Source organism: Chrysochloris asiatica, unplaced genomic scaffold, assembly GCF_000296735.1.
Source record: "Chrysochloris asiatica unplaced genomic scaffold, ChrAsi1.0 scaffold00078, whole genome shotgun sequence".
NCBI lineage: Eukaryota > Metazoa > Chordata > Mammalia > Afrosoricida > Chrysochloridae > Chrysochloris > Chrysochloris asiatica.
The window spans coordinates 3,472,059-3,488,888 of record NW_006408596.1 but is presented as its reverse complement, the minus strand read 5'-3'; the positions used below and the strand labels follow the sequence as shown (position 1 = coordinate 3,488,888).

The following is a 16,830-nucleotide window of genomic DNA, read 5'->3' as shown; positions in this document are numbered from 1 at the left end:
GAGTGTTCCACAGAAACGCAGGAAACGGAAACATGGGGATGAGACAGGATATGTGCCTGGAAGGCTTGACCGGGGAGAGAATTTCCATTAATTTTGAGGAGGTTGACCCTTTTGAGTGACAGAAACAAACGTCAGCAGAGTCACCAGAGTCTCAGAAGGCCTTCCTCTAGGAGGTATTGATTGCAGTAAATAAAACCGACGAAGTGAAATGACAGGGCCCTCGCCGCCCTTGCCAGCCTTGCCCGCGACCTTGCGGGATGGATGGTCAATGTGGGTTCGAGCATTCCGGGGGGGGAGGGGAAGGGGGGGCCTTCGGCCTGCCTTAGGCCAAGAGGAGTGGGCATGCTTCAATTCCCACAAATGTCCTTCCTTCCTACCCATCCCAGACTCCCCAGTGCACACAATGTAAGTCAAAGCAGCTTGGCAAATGGAGTTTGCAGACACTTCTCCGAGCTCCTCCTGAAACAGAGGGAATCCTGAGACGAAGATGGGCAGCTACGACTCCCACCCAGCTCAGTAAAGCTACTAGGGTAGGGAACAGAAAGCCGGCCCGCGGGGGCGGAGCCGGGGAGGTACGTGCGCATGCGCCGGGCTTGCTCCCGGTGAAGGGGTGGGGCGCGCGCCGGGCGGGGGCCGTGACGTCAGGTGCGCGCGTGGCTCCGGCTGCGCAGGAACAGCTGGCGGCTCCGGGGGCGGCCGGCGCGCTGACCGGCGTGTGGGTGCTCGTGGCCTCCTGGCCACGCCGCGGAAGCCGCCGCCGCCGCCTTGCACCACTGCACCATGTCGGGACAGCTGGAGCGTTGCGAGCGCGAATGGCACGAGCTGGAGGGAGAATTTCAGGAATTGCAGGTAGGGCCGGGCAACCTGGTCCCGCAACTCTGCTACCTGCGGGGCAGTGCCTTCCTCTTCCTTTCAGAGCCCGCGGGATGGGAAGTGTCACGGCCCACTGGGCACCCTGCTCTGGCCCCGGGGGCTGGAGTCTGCGTGGTTGCCCCCTGGTAGCTCCCAGCGCTTCAGTTCCTCACCCACAGGGGGCATCCGGTGGAAGCCCCTTCCCCGCCCCCGCGCCGGCGCCTTGCCCCGCGCAGCTCTGCTGCAGAAAGTTGGCCTCAGGCCTCTGGGAAGTTACAGACGTGTCCCTGTGGGGTAGGCTCGAGGGGACAGGTTGGTCGGGGGAACCCAGAGAACCTCCCTTTCCTCCGCCTGTTTCTCCACCAAGCCCACGGATCTGATTGGGAATTCCCGGCCCTGGCGAGGCTGCTTTCTCCATCTGCAGCTCCATTTTGGGAGGCGTGCTTGGAAATAGTTCACCTTGAACCCGAGACTTTGCTTGGGGAACTATCCCAGTCGCTGTCTTTAGGGCTGCTGCAGGACAAGCTTGGCGCTGTGGGCGGCATCTGCCCGTTCTGACAGCTGGGTTACCTCACCCAGTGATAGAGGCAGTACCCAGCCCTCACCCTTCAGGCCTGGAACCTTGCAGGGGGTGGGGTGGGGCCCCTTGAAAGACTGGCATTGCTGCCAGGGGTCCTCCTGGCTGGAGTGGCTGTTCCTGATAGGAGATGGGAGAGGCCTCAGCCATGTAATCTGGTCTCTAAGGGAGGCGGAGGGAACCTTGAGATTGGCCGAGAGAGACCCCAGGACCATTTTTAGAGATGGCGGCGCTGTTCCTGGCCTGGTTGGGAATGGTGTTTGTTTTCCCATGGGATGGGCTCTGTGAGCCTGAAGTAATACCCCCCCACACACACACACTCCTGTGGCATTCTCAGTTGGGCAGTGACATTGTCTGCCATTGAGTTGGCCTCTAGTGCCCAGAGGAAGGGAGAGGAAGTCCCCAAGTGATGGTTCTTTCTAGACATGAAGCAATCGATGAACATGGAGAGGTGGGCTCAGAGGACTGGGCCAGAAGGGGATGCTGTTTCAGGCATGAGCAGAGGATAAGGTCTCCCAAACGGTCATCTCTCTTTTGGCCTTGTCCAGAGGTGTGGACTGATGCTTTCTCATTAAGGTCTTGTGCACATCCCTTCCCCCCAGTCAGTTCCCAGGGTCTCACTGGCCTCAGTCCCATCTGGAAGACTCAGCTGCTACTTAACACTTTTTTCCTCTTGGGTCTGAGGCCCCATCCAGGGGTGGTGTGGAGAGCCTTTGGGTAGGTGATAGGGATAAGAGAAGAAAAGACATTAGCTATGTGGAGCTGTTGATGTTCAAAATTCCTATTCTCTTGCCCTTCCTCAGAATTGGGAGAAAAGGCGTCCTAACATTCAAGAGCTATGCAATTAATGCAATTAACAGCCATTAGACAGCAAGTCTTGGCAGGCGACGCTGCGGAGGAGTTGTATTTGTTCTGTTCCTTCGGGGTGTCTCTGATGTTCAGGTGTGTTCGGGCCAGAGAGGAATTGGGACTGATTCTGGGTTTTGCTCCCTGGTACACAGCAAGGGTTGTGGAAGGTCTGATGAAGGAAGCTGTTGTGTCTGAACTCAGTTCTTTAGGGACAGGGGAACTCGGATTGACTGGATCCTACTTGAGGGGAGATGGGACCCTGCTGGCTTCCGACTTTGGGGTTAGCTGCCGGGTCAGAGGTCAGTGATGGAAGTAAGGCCAACAGAATGTCTGAGGACCAAGGAAGCAAAATCACCAGTTATGTTGTTCAGTTCACATGATGGGGCAACTGAAGCTCGGACAGGCTAATACTGGACTGGATCCACACAATGATTTGAGGGTGAAGTTGGGGCTAGGAATTCATTTTTTTATAAATGTTTACAGACATCTATAATGGTGGTGTTGTTGTTAAGTACCGTGGAGTCGGTTCGGACTCTTAGTGACCCTGAACAGGGTTTTCAAGGCTATAAATCTTTATGGGAGCAGAACGCCTCCTCTTTCTCCTATAGAACCACTGGTAGTTTCGAACTGCTGACTGTGAGGTTGGCAGCCCGACTCGTAACCACTATACTACCAGAGCTCCTTAGGTAGCCTCTATGTCTCTTTCTGTTTCCCTCTGCCCCTCATATTAAATGTGAGAATTCTGAACTAGAATCATCTTGGAAATACACGTGATAAGTAGGGACCATAAATACACACGATAAGTGTGTGTCAGCTAGAATTTCAGAAATGAAGGATTTATGGGAAAGCCAAGAGGTGACTGCAGATTGGCAGGTGGTCATCCTCCAACTAGGAAGCTGAACACTGATGAATTTTTTACCCCAAACCCCTATCTGTGTTAATCTCCCTACATCTCTCTCTAAATCTAAATATTGGACTGCTAAGTGAAAGGTTAGCGGTTCAAACCTACCAGCTGTTCCTCAGGAGAAAGACGAGGCCGTCTGCATCTATAAACTGGAACATTTTCCCGCTGCCCTAGGTTGTTGTTAAGGGCTTTCGGGTCAACTCCGACTCATAGTGACCCGTAGAGCGTTTCCGAGGAACAGTTGGTGGGTTTAAACTGCTGACTTTGTGGTTTGAAGTCCAGTGCTGATTCAGCAGCGCCACACCAGGAATCCACTTAGTCCTATGGTTGGTTGGTTGCTTATGTGTCGTGGAGTCCGTTCCAACTCATAGCGACACTGTTTAGGGTTTCCGAGGCAATAAGTCTTTACGAAAGCAGAAAGCCTCGTCTTTCTCCCTCGAACAGCTGGTAGTTTGAAATTGCTAACCTTGAGGTTAGTAGCCTAACTTGTAACCATTGCACTATGCGAGCTCCTTACTCTGTCCTATTGAGACTCACTAATGAGTCGGAAGGAGTCCTGGTGTGCCGCTAAGGGTTAATGAGCTAGACAGCAATGTTTGGTTTGAACCACAACTTTGGTGGTTCAAGCTCATCAGTTGCTCATTGGAAACCCTATGCAGGGTCATTGTGAGTCAGAATCTACTAGACAGCACTTAACAACAATGAGTTGGAATCATTGTGATGGCATTGATTTTGGTCCCTAAAGTTGGTATCTCGGGGTTTCACATCTGTATTCTCTTGAGTCCATGTGCTTATGGTGCTGTGTGAGATCTTCTTAACCTCTCCATTCCTTAGAAATGATGGAAGGGAAGAAGAAACTGAATTCTCAGACCCTGGCGACTGTCTGAGGGTAGGGGAAGGTCAATTTGAAAGATCTTTGGAACTCTCGCATCGTTCCCTACACAGAGAAAAAAAATCTCTGGGCCTTTTTAGGGGAAAGGATCAGTTTCTCTTGACTATGCTTTGCATCTGCTGGGCACTTAACTTGCCTCTGGGACACAGCTGGTGTCTCTATGGGGACTTTGATTTCGGCTGATTGGGGTTCCTGCTGGTGCATTGAGCGTCAGCCTGTTAGCTTGAGACCAGCCTGTGTCTGGCCCTGTGTCCTGTGGTGTGAGTAAAGAAGGTTACATACAGGTTGGCAGGTGATTTAATGAGGGTTTCCTGCCTTGCATCACTGGAAACCCAACCCTGCCCCTCCCTACCGAGCAAGGAGGTGGCCCGAAGTGGCCTTTCCTTAAACCTGCCCTCACTAGGATGCTACTTTTGACAGCTATGTGGTCAGCTTATGGCCCTTCTCAAAAAAAGGGCCAGGCCCCTCAGAGATCCCAGGATGCGTGGTAGTCCTGGAGATTTCTTTCAGGATTGACAATTGAGGAGCAAGTAGAAGGAGGTGATGGAATGCGTCCTGGACCAGCCAGGGCAAAGGCCTTGAGGCAAGAACCCACCTGTTGTGCCGGGGCTGGAGCATCATGGACAAATGCGTCAGGATAGGTCAGCAGGGGTTAGATCATGAAACTACTGGAACAGGAATAAGTAGAACGTGGATGCAGTGTGAAGAATGTAGAGGGAGGAGTGGGTTTTCCTGTGTATGTTTTCACCAACATAAAAAAAAAATTTGATTAATGCTACACATGTTAAATATTTAGTAGAGAGTGTACTGTCTACAACTTAATTTAAAAAAGGAGCAGGGTGGATCCATATCATCCAGGGCCTTGTATGGCCACTGTCCTGATTTTGACCCTTTCGGTCAATGGCTGCTTTGTGTGTGTATGGCAGGTATCAAGGGTAGGCTGGAAGTAGGAACTTCAGTGTTATTTCTGAAACCATCATGAGATAAGTCTTGTTAGCCACATTTTACAGAGGTTAAGTTGGTTACTCAGGGTCAGGTGACTTCTAACCGCTGGAGCCAGGATTTGAGCCCACACTGTCACAGCCAACTGAGTCTGTGCTCTTAGCACCACCCAAGGAGAGCCAGGCTAGGCTGAATTTTGTGCCTGCTAGTTTTCTGTGGGCTTTTGTTTCTTTTGCATCTTGGGTTGCCTGGTGGGCGTCTTTTGGTAGAAGTAACACTGGGCAGTGAGTCAGGATTCCTGGTTCAGATTCTATGCCTACTACTAAACTTGAGTTTTTTCAATCTACGAAACAAGGGCTGACAACAATAACAACAACACTAATAATAGCTCAATGTGTGATACATGGATCATCTCATTCAATTCCCATTAACAACTCTGTTTATAGATGAAGAGACTGAGGCTGAGAGAGGTTCAGTAATTTGACAGTAGTGGGATCAGGATTTGAACTCAGACCAACTGTCTGCATCAAATACTTTTTGTCTACATCGAATATTCTGGAGGTATCCTGAGGCCCTGAGCCTTTAAACTTGCTGGGTCTCTTTTACATTTGTCTGCTGTGGTCACATATGCATTGGCTGAGGCTTCTAGTGCCAGTGAAAGAAACCAGTTTGACAATCTGTGAGCCAAAAAGGAGGTTCATTGGCTCATGTAATTGGGAAGTCCAAGAACAAGTGGCTTCAGGCAAGGTTACATCCAGCTGCTCAAATAAGCTTCTCTCAACAGCTCTTTCATAGCTGAGGAAACCAAGGCACAGAGAGATTACATAATTTGATGAAACTTCCTTGGTTAATTAGTAGATTTGAAATTGGACAGTCTGACTGCAGAACTTAATCATCATTGTATTATCTGCCTTCCGAATGCCTAACATACATGTCAACACTCCCATTTACCTGCTCCTGTAACAGACATCACTAATTAATCCTGGCATGTGACTTGCAATCTTTCCCATTGCAGCATCCATGCATTTTAAATGAAGTCAACTTGCTATCCTTGGCAATGTTCCCAAAGCGATGAGCCCTAGCAAAGTATAATCAAGATCCCAAAAACCATTTGAAGGTGATTCCCTGGAAAGAAAACCGTGTAAAACTTATCTCCTGAAAACTTAAGAGAACTGCTCATCTATAACTTGAGCATGTAAAGAAATTATCACCTCTGAGTGGTGGCCATGACTCTGTTGGAATTTTACCTTGCTGCCCACCCAAACCTTGGGCCCCTGGAACACAGCCCTGCCCTTAAATGCCATGAGATCTTTCTGTCTCGCACTTCCTAGGACACATAGTTGACTTGACTGCTGACTCCCCAGTTCTAGATCTTATGACTTAGCCCAGTTGTATTGAGAAGGTGTCTCCAGATGTTTCACAGCCGTGCTGGGACCTGAAGTCATTAACCTCATCTTCCCACTGGGACAGAACATGAGTCCTCAGAGGACAGAAGAGGCGGCCCAGGTATCTGAATCCTCCAATGGAAACTCACTTGTTTGTGTCTTATATGCATGCGAAGGATGGCAACCAACCCTCTGTAGGAACGGAGCGATGGGACTTCTTACCTCACAGAGTTAACATCATTAGTGCTTCTTATGGATCCATTCAACATTTTTATAAGTAATACATATCCACCACATAGGGTTGCTGGTTGGTGCAAATGGCTAAATGCTTGACTACTAACTGACAGGATGGCAGTCTGAACACTCCATGGAAGACAGACGTGGTGATCTGCTTCCAAAAGGTCACAACTTTGAAAACCCTGTGGAGCAGCTCTACATATGGGGTCAGTCATGAGTTGGGAATAGATTCTGTAGCAGCTAATAGCAATAACAACGGATCCATAAAACAAAAAATTCAAATAGGAAATACACAAAAGAATTTCTTTAACACTTGTAGCAGGCAAAAACTGCAGACCTAAATGATCATCAGAATGGAAGATTATACCGAAGATCCATTCAGGGGGGCAGGAATACTGAAAGAATAAACTGGAACTTCATGTATCTGCATGGATAAATCTTTTCAAAAACCCACAACAGATTAACTTTGCAGTTCAGGAGCAGAGGTCCCTGGGACCCTCCAGGGAAAAGAGTGGAGAGCGGAATCCTATCTAGAGAAACAGTGTTGCCGGTGATGGAGGCAGAGACAATGACGTGGAGAGATGGAGCAGCTGGGGACTCTAGATCCGGGGAGGGAGAGGGGCTGTGTGCTTGCAGGGTATACCCTTTGGTTGGTTGATGATGCATGGAGGGGATTGTAACCATGGCAATGAAACGATACAGGATAGGATGAATATAAAGCTAATGTTCTCCCATGTAAACTACCACATAATTCACAATAAAACATTTAAAAAAAAACCCCACAATAGTAACAACATTGAGCTAAAGTTGTAGAGGGGTCTATACATTATGACAAAAGCATAGTGACGTTAAAAACAGTCAACACAATACTATGTATTACCTACATATATACATCTAGTACAAGTACAAGACTTGCAAGGGAGTGATGAAGACTGGATTTACTGTCCTGGGGATATTCAAGCAGTGCCTTGGCAAAAAGCAGATGGTTCCTGCAACAGGGTTTCACCAAGAGAGCTTAATGTGGAGCTATTTATAGAGGGCTCTGGGTGGTGGAAACTGTTAACACGCATGGCTGCTAACTGAAAAGATGAAGGTTCGAGTCCACCCAGAGGTGATGCTGTAGAAAATTTAGCCCTTGAAAACATGACACTAATGGGTCACCATGAGTGGGAATTGATTTGACGGCAACTGGATTTTATTTATAGAGGTTAAAGGAGTCACTAAGTTAACTCAGTTGCTAACTTAGAGGTTTGCAGTTTGAACCCATCCAGAGGTACAGCAGAGCAGAGGGAAAGCAGGAGGAACTAGTACCCCAGTCTCTCACTCTTTCTGCCACCCAGCCTTCTGCTGGTGACTCCTATTGTCCAAACCCAACCAGGAAGCAGAGGGCAAGGGAGCCCAGAAGATGGGCTCACAGGGCACAGAGAAAGCCCGGATGGGTCTGGGTGGGTGTGGGGTGCAGAAATAACCAGCATAATTGTTCACTTCTTTGGGGACGGAGGTTGGCAAGCACATCCTGTCAGTGTACGTAGTGACTTTCACCACCTTGTGCAGTGTTTCTTGAACTGAGGATGAGAATCTGGGTGTTAATGATGTTGTGTCTTTGCATTCTTGCTTGCTTGGAACACTTCATAGTGAAATAAGCTGGAGACCACAAAATTAACTAAAATGACCAAAAACCTTATAATGAAAACCAGCCCTCTGGGTGTAGCGTCAGTCATTTACTTGATCATGACCTTGGATGTATCTTTTTCTGCAGAACGTGGTTGTGTACTATGATTTCATCTTGTGGAAAAATAAATGTCCCATTATCTAGTTTTTTGCTGTCTTCTAGCCATGTTTTCCTTCACTCCCTAAAGCTCTGTCTTGTCAGGTATTCCAGTAAATGAGCTGCTTCTTTTGGTTGGTTTTCAATAGAAGACTTGAGGGATTGCTGCGGATAGAATCCTTTCTTCCCCAGCTGCTCGTCTGCTCCGTGCCCCCAGCTCTCTGGGTTATTTTTAGAGGCAGCGCCTTGATGTAGGAGTCAGTCATGTCTAATAAGCTGGTGCTCCCTGTGTTTGAGCAGAGCTCTGACTCCTAGTTTTGGGTTGCTGTCCCCCATGCTCCAATCTACTGCTGCTAAATTTAGAAGTCAAAATAGTGGTTTGGCAGTTTGGCATTTTCTTAAAAAGTTAAGCATAAATTTACTATAAACCCCACTGCTGCTGAGCTCATTTCTGACTCACAGCAACCCTAAAGACAGAGTAGAACTGCATTGTAGGATTTCCAAGGCTGTACACCTTTACAGCTTTACAGAAGAGTCCCCGTGTGGCGCTGTGGGTTAATGCGCCAGACTGCAAAGCCTTTTGAATTGCAAGGTCGGCGGCTCAAGTTCACCAGCTGCCCCTTGGAAGCCCTATTTTCAGGGTCGCTGTGGGTCGGAATTGACTTGACAGCACTTAACAACACCACCTATACAGAAGCACAATGCCATATCACGTGCTGCATCATAGTTGAATTTCAAAAACGTTATAGTTGTTAATTGTTGTAGGGTAAGCCCCTGACTCTCAGCAACCCATACACAAAGAAACAACACACTGCCCGGTTTTATACCATCCCTATGATTCGTTGGGGATTAGCCTGTTGTGATCCATAGAGTTTTCTTCGACTAATTTTCAGAAGTAGATCACAAGATCTTTCTTCCATGATTGTGTTCGCCCTAAAGCCCCGATGAATCCCATTTAGCATTGTGGCAACACTTGAATCTTCCCTGACAGGTGGGTGGTGGCTGAGCATCAGCTGTGGTAGGCGGAAAGCGAACCCAGGTCTCTGGTATGCAGGGCGAGAACTCTACCACTCACCACCAAGTCCCATTCAAAAATATTCTGTATGAAAGATGTTGAACACAAAAGCCACAATTCTAGGGTCCCATTTATATGAAATGTCTAGAAAAAGCAGCTCGATAGAGCTGGAATGGGAGCACAGTGCTTAACAACAACAACCCTGAGAAAGAAAGTAGATTAGGAGTTGGGGGAGTGATCAGGGCTTGGGGGAGTGAGACGTGACTGCTGATGGACACCAGAGATCTTACTGGAGTGACAGGGATGCTCTGAAACTGGGTTGTGTGGATGATTTATCAAGAATGATTGAATGACACAGAGTCGACAGGGATGGGCAACTTGGACGTTGGATACCCAAAATGGGGGGACTACAAGCTTTCAAGAGGGAGCCTAGATCCAGAAGGTATGGAGGAAGGTAGATTCTCCACTGAGTAGTATCCAGTATGTCTAGGCGGGGCTGATGAAAGGAAATGCGGATAGGTCTCTTGTGATACAATAGTGAATAATTGTTATCAGGACTGCTTGTGAGGGTTGTAAATGTAAAGGTAGACATTTTGTAGCAAAGAGGGGAGTGGTTAATTTTGCAGTCTAGGAGTGGAGGTCCCTAGGACCATGGAGGGAGAAGAGTGGAGAGCGGGACCCTACCCAGAGGAGCAGTGATGCTTGAGATGGAGGCAGAGACGATGACTTGGAGAGATGGAGTGGCTGGGGACTTTAGACCCAGAAAGGGAGAGGGGCTGTGTGCTGACAACCGGGGTGCATGCTTGTGCAACCCTTTGGTTGGTTGATGATGCATGGAGGGGATTGTAACCATGGCAATGAAACGATATACAACAGGGTGAATGTAAAACTAATGTTCTCCCATGTAAACTATCACATAATGCACAATAAAACATTAAAAAAAAAAAAGAATTATTGAATGTACACTTAGAATGGGTGGATTTCATGGTATGTGAACTATATTTCAATAAAGTTTTTAAATAATGGTTTTGGTTTATAGTGTGGGATTCAGAGTTGTGCATTTCTTTGTGCCTCTTTAGTTATTGAAGCCCTGGTGGTGCAGTGGTTAAGTGCTCATCTGCTCATCAAAAGGTTGGTAGTTTGAACTCAGCAGTTGCTCCACCTTCTAGGACAGAGTACAACTATCCCAGAGGGTTTTCAAGATTGAAGTCTTTATGGAAATGAGACGTGTCCATCTGTTTCTGTAAAGATTCTACTCCATCCTTGGTTGGTATTGTAAAGTGCTGTCGAGTCAGTCCCGATCCATAGTAACCCTATATGGGGTTTCTGAGGAGCGATTGCTGAGCTTGAACCGCCAACCTTGCAGTTCAAATGGCTTTGTAGTCTGGCGCATTAACCCACAGTACCACACCAGGACTTGATCCTAGAGGGCCCTTATTAGTCAGAACCACCTCCACGGCAATGGACTTGAAGGATTCCAAGTCCCTGACATTGACATTTTATTTCTTTATTTGTTTTCTCAAGGAGCTCTGGTAGCATAGTAGTTATATGAATCGGGCTGTTAACCTCAGTGTCTGCAGTTTGAAACTACCAGCTGTTCCGTGAGAGAAAGATGAGGCCTTCTGCTCCTGTAAAGACCGACAGCCTTGGAGACCCTGTGCAGGGTTGCTATGAGTTGGAACCAACTCCCCAGCATGTTACCACTACAGCATTTTGTGCTGTAGCTGAAAGTTTACATAGCAAATTGGTTTTCTGTTCAACAATTCATACACACATTGTTCTGTGCCATTGGTTGCTCTCCCTGCAGTATATGACACTTCACCCTGCCTTTCCTGTTTCCATCCCTCTTGTTTCCTGCCTCCCCTTGCTTTGGCATCTTTATGATATCAGCACCTGGGCAATGTGGTCATAAGGAGCCCCCAAATCTGTGACTTCCCTTTTTACTTGACGTGATTAACTTTGCCTGCAAGGAAAGTTCCTTCTTTTGGCATAGTAATCTGGGTTCTGACACTTGCCCCCAAATAAACTCCATTCAAACTGTCAAAACAAAGCAGAGGAAAACAAAATAGACTTCATTGGCTTGTATCCTCGGGGAGTCTAATGTGTGGTGCCTTCAAGTGTAGCGGATCCAGAGACTCAGAAAAGTCATTAGGGCTCAGCCATGGGCATATGTCTTCCTCTCAGTTGGATTCACTCTCAGGCAGCGCTAGCCCAGTGTTGGCAAGATGGCTTCTTGAGCACTGAACTCACATCCTGCTAGCTTCAGCGCTGAAGGAGAAAGTCTCTCCTTTTTGTCCATGCTGAAGAAAACCCCACAGGTGAGTTTTACTGGCTCTGAATGCTCATCCCTGAACCAATCAAGATGAATCAAGAGACTGATAGTCTGATTGGCTAAGCCTGGGTCACGTGCTAACCCTGGATCTGGAATGGGATTAGTTTTTGCACGTAAACCAGATCTTATGAACTATAGAGAAATACCAAAGATTGGATGGGTCTTCAAGGACAATCTGGGGACACTTTCCAGAAGGGAATAGCTGAGGCCACAGGGCCAAGACTGATTGGACAGAAGAAGGATCAGGTTGACTTAGTATGACTCATTCCTGTGCCTAGAAAAAACGTCACAAAGGATAGGTTCATCCGAGTGTCTATTGGTGGCACCTTTGTGATCAGATGGTAGCCAGGGACTTGGGGAGAGGGGAGACAAGAATGAAATTCCCTCTACCTTCCAGAACCACCCCATGGAGGGATAGCTGTGTAGAAAAAGTGGTTATCCAGGAAATGAACTGATGTCTTTTTGCTTGCTTGTAGGACTGGCATGAGGGTGCAGTCCACAGAGGCTGGGCATGGGCAAGAAATGCCCCAGGGGTGGAGAGTGAGCCACAATAACGTCGTTGTTTCCAATTCCCTACCCCGTGCTCTCCTCCTGACTGCAAAGTTCTGAGCCTGGAGCCAGGCCGGAAGTAGACCAGGTTTGTGGTCACTACTATCTGGGAAGTAGCTCTGACCTGTGGCAGACAAAGCATTGGGGGAGGGCAAGGATCAGAAATGATCCCTTATGTCAGGGGACAAAGGAGAGAGAAGGCCTTGGACTGTCGGTCCCAACTGTCGGATGCCTTACAGTTGAGCAGAAAATATATCCAATGGAACATTAGAAAAGTGCCTGGGAAAGGTTTAAAATGTTGATAACAGTGAGTGAGTGGTGAGGTGTGGAAACCCTTATAGGCTGTGGGTGGGTGTTTAAATGGTTAAGTACTTGGCTGCTAACCAGAAGTTGGTGGTTTGAACCCACCAGCTGCTCTGCTGGAGAAAGCTGTTGCAGTGTGCTTCCATTAAGATTACAGCCTGGGAAACCCTCTGGGGAAAATGATAAACACAGGGAGGAAGTGGGCAGAGTGTTGGTGCATTGTGGACACTGCAGTCAATGTCATGGAACAAAATGGGTGTGAATCGTTGGATGGAAAACCAATTTGCTTTGTAAATTCAAATCAAAATGAAAAGTTGAAAAAGAGAAAAAGCAACAAACCTTGGGGCACAGTTCTCCTCTGCCCTGAAGAGTTGCTATGAGTTGTGATTGACTTGAAGGCAGTATATTGTTGTGAAGTGCCATTGAGTCGGTTCTGACCCATAGCGACCCTGTGTAGGGTTTCTGAGGAGCAGCTGGTGAGCTTGAACCGCTGACCTTGCAGTTCAAATGGTTTTGCAGTCTGACACATTAACCCACAGCGCCACACCAGGACTCCAAAGGCAGTATATAGTCAATCTAAAAACATGCCTGTATGTTCTGACCCACCAATCTACATCTCAAGTATCTTCCCTACAGAGGTACTTAACATGTGAATACAGGGACACAGTACAAAGAAGTTACTTACTCACGGTTGCATTGTTGGTTTTGGTCAGAGACTGGAACCCTAAATATCCAGCAATAGGGAAATGTCTTAAGTTTAAAGTTGTGTAGTTTGTCTGTAGCATCAAGTGCTGTATAGCCTTAAAAGGAATGGATTGATCTTCAGGATATTACTAGGTGAGAAAAGCAAATTATATAATCCTATGTCCATTCTAAGGAGCTCTGGTAGCATAGTGGTTACGAATCGGGCTGCAAACCGCAAGGTCAGTAGTTCGAAACAACCAGCTGTTCCATGGGAAAACGATGAGTCGGAACCGACTCCACGGTACGTAACCAGCAACCATGTATATTGTAATACTATTCTTTTTTGTTTTTTTCTAATACCATTCTTGTATTTTAAAACAAAAGTGTGTGTTTTAGGCTGTAAGCTATGCAGTGGTACCAAAACAACTTGAAATAGCCTAAAGTGGGGTAGCGTCTTTCTTTATTTTTTCTTCAGTTTAAATCCAGAGGTAGGTTGTGGTCTAAGATGGGTGGTGTTCCATTTTATATGGTGGTGGTTATGTGCCATGGAGTCCATGCCAACTCATAGTGACGCTTTATAGGATAGCCTTGTCTTTTTCCCGTGGATCATTTCAAACTGCTGGCTATGAGATTAGTATTCTGACTCGTAACCACTACACTACCAGAGCTCCTCATTTGTGTGTATAACAACAGTAATTGCATTGTGCTCATGAAGGCCAGGAATGTAGGTAACGTGCAGTGGGAATGGTGTGACTGTGCTCTATGATGTCTGGGTTCCTTGCTGGAAAGACTGGATGGCTGGGGTAACTCATACAGCCGGCAGCTGGACTCATCTGGAAGTCCCTTTACTAATGTGTCTGGCACCTGGGTTGGGAAGACAGAAAGATTTGTCTTCGTTGGGACTATTGACTGGAGTGTCTACATGTGTTAAGACTCTCTATACAGCATGATGGTTAAACTTTTTGTCCAAGAGCAATTGTTCCCACCAATTAGGAGACATTGCATGACCTCTTGTCACTTTGTCTCCAAAATCTCATTGTATTGCTTCTGCCATGTTCTATTCGCCAAAGCAGTCATGAGTTTGTCAAGAGTCAAGGGTGGGAACAGAAAGTCCGCCTCTCTATGTGAGCAGTACCAGACAATGGGTTGCCATGTTTAAAACCTTTCCAGGTGGGGAGCTCTGTCACCTGAAGTCACCCAGGGACCTAAGGTAGTTTGGTTGAGGAGAGAGTGGCTTCCGTCAACTCAGTGGCAATGGATTTTTTAGTGTGCTTGCCCCAATTCTACTTCACCCTGCTCCCTGGATAGTTGATGTTACAGTGCCTTCAAAACAAAACAAAAAAGAGTAATTTTTACCCATGGCAAAAAGAGGATTTGAGGTCAGGGCCAATAAAAATTTTTTTTAACAAACTCAAGTGGATATCTTCCAGAGCTTCTCACTGAAGCTTTGCAACATCACAAGAATGCTGCCCCACGTAGGACAGGAGTTTGTAGATGGATCAAGCCTTTTAAGGAAGGTGGAGAAGACCTTAAAGATTATTTCAAGGCAGAGAGGTCAGCTCAGCAAGCTATGGTGACTGTTGTTGTTTTTTATCCTAAGGGGTCAAAATCTTGATAAATTTTCTTGAAGGCCATAGGACAATCATGGAGGCTTAACTATGAAGAAGTTTTAAGAAAATTGGAGACTGCATTGGTGAGGAAAACACCAGGGAAGTTTCATCTGTTCATTCTTCAGGAGGAGTAAGAGCTGTTCTAGGAGAATTTTACTGGAAAGCCTGGCCCCATTCGCCCTACAGCCCTGATCTTGCCCCTTCAGACACCTTTTGGCCCCCCCAAACTCACAGAACATTGAGAAGGTATACAATTTGGGTTCCTCGAGTATGCCAAAATTGCTGTTTTGATGTGCTGTAAATCAAAGTGCACAGAATTCTTTGGATAAGGATTAGAGAGATGGGAAACACAGCTGTCAAAAGTGCACAGATTTTAAAAAAGTTTATAGATCTAGATGGAGGATCTGTCAAGAAACAATCGATTCACATTTTGAATTTGTTTTTTTTACAAAAGTGTTCCGTGATTTTTTTCTAGCAGTACTTTTTGACTTACCCTTGTGAGTGTGTGTGTGTGTGTGTGTGTGTGTGTGTGTGTAGAAATAGGTCTTTATCGAATTATAGAGCTATATAAAAAACACGTCTGGAAGAATCCATAAAAGAAGATCTAGAAGAATTCATTGGTTAATAATTGTTACTTCTTGGTAAGGGAGTGGGGACAGTTCCAAGTCGACTTTAACCATAATGATGTTTTAATTTTTAATAAGGAGAATGTCTTCATGCTTTATTTGTGAAATTAAATATTTTTTAAAGCTGAAGAGGGTCTGATGAACATCTGGCTGCTGATCTTGCAGTCTTGGTCTTCTCTCTCCCACAGGAGGCCCAGGGAGAGCACAGACCTTGATCTCCCAGAAGCCTCAGCTCATGTCTCCTTTGAGTTCTCAGTCTAGTGGCCTTGTCTTCACAAAGGCACTTGGCCAGATCAGGCATTCTCTCCCCCTCGGATTCCAGAGAATTTTCCTCTTGTCTAACAGATGCGAAGGGGCTTCAAAGAGTTAGTGGACCATGTAAACTATCCTATAATTCACAATGAAACTTAAAAAAAAAAAGAAGAGTTAGTGGAGAAATTCCATTTCTCCATGAATGCTTGGAAGCCCCCTTGTACTTGTTGAACATCGAGGGCTGTTTGACACTGAAGGAGAGAATTCAAAAGTGATCAGTACAGGGCCTCTGTCTCCAGAGATTGTTGTCGTTAAGGGCTTTTGAGTCGGTTCCAACTCAGTGACCCTGTGTAGGGTTTCTGAGAAGTGGCGTCTGGCACCTGGGTTTGAACCACCAACCTTTTGGTTAGCAATCTAGTGATTATCTTACATTGCCACACCAGGATTCCAGAGGTGGTTTATAAAATACAAATAAGAAGACAGTAATTGTATGGTGGAGAAACCAGGGTCCCACCATTACCAAGCAGTCTATGTTCCTATCCCTGATGCTGGGTCCCTTCTGATAGGATGCACTGAGAAGGATGCTGGTCCCTTCAGTAACAGTCCTGCCCTGCCCCAGATGCATGCTGGACATCTAATCATAGAGAAACATCAGACAATCCAGACTGACATTAGAGCTGGACTCCTTTTTTTTTTTTTAATGTTTTATTGTGAATTATGTGATAGTTTCCATGGGATAACATTAGCTATACATTCATCCTATCTTATATTGTTTCATTGCCATGGTTACAATCCCCTCCATGCATCATCACCCAACCAAAGGGTATACTCTGCAAGTCTGCCCCCCAGTTGTCAGCACACAGCCCCTCTCCCTCTCTGGGTCTAGAGTCCCCAGCTGTACAGCTGGACTCCTAACATGTCAGGGTCAGAAAGACAAAGGTTGAGGAGCTTCTAGATTCGAGGAGGCAAGAGATGGAGATGGCAGTGGTGATCAGTGATAGAATTCTCACTTTCCAGGAGACCTGAGTTTGATTCCTAGCCAGTGCACCTTAT

At 46.6% G+C, this 16,830-nt stretch overlaps 1 protein-coding gene across 1 annotated transcript in view; it reads left to right on the top strand.

Moving 5' to 3' along the window:
- The first annotated feature begins 764 nt into the window (after positions 1-764).
- The window catches only part of TMEM120B (transmembrane protein 120B), a 51,031-nt gene continuing 34,965 nt past the window's right edge, over positions 765-16,830 (top strand). The window contains exon 1 of the mRNA XM_006865396.1: positions 765-849. Coding sequence (XP_006865458.1) covers positions 781-849 — 69 coding nt within the window. The 5' untranslated portion in view covers positions 765-780. The remainder of the gene's footprint in view (positions 850-16,830) is intronic.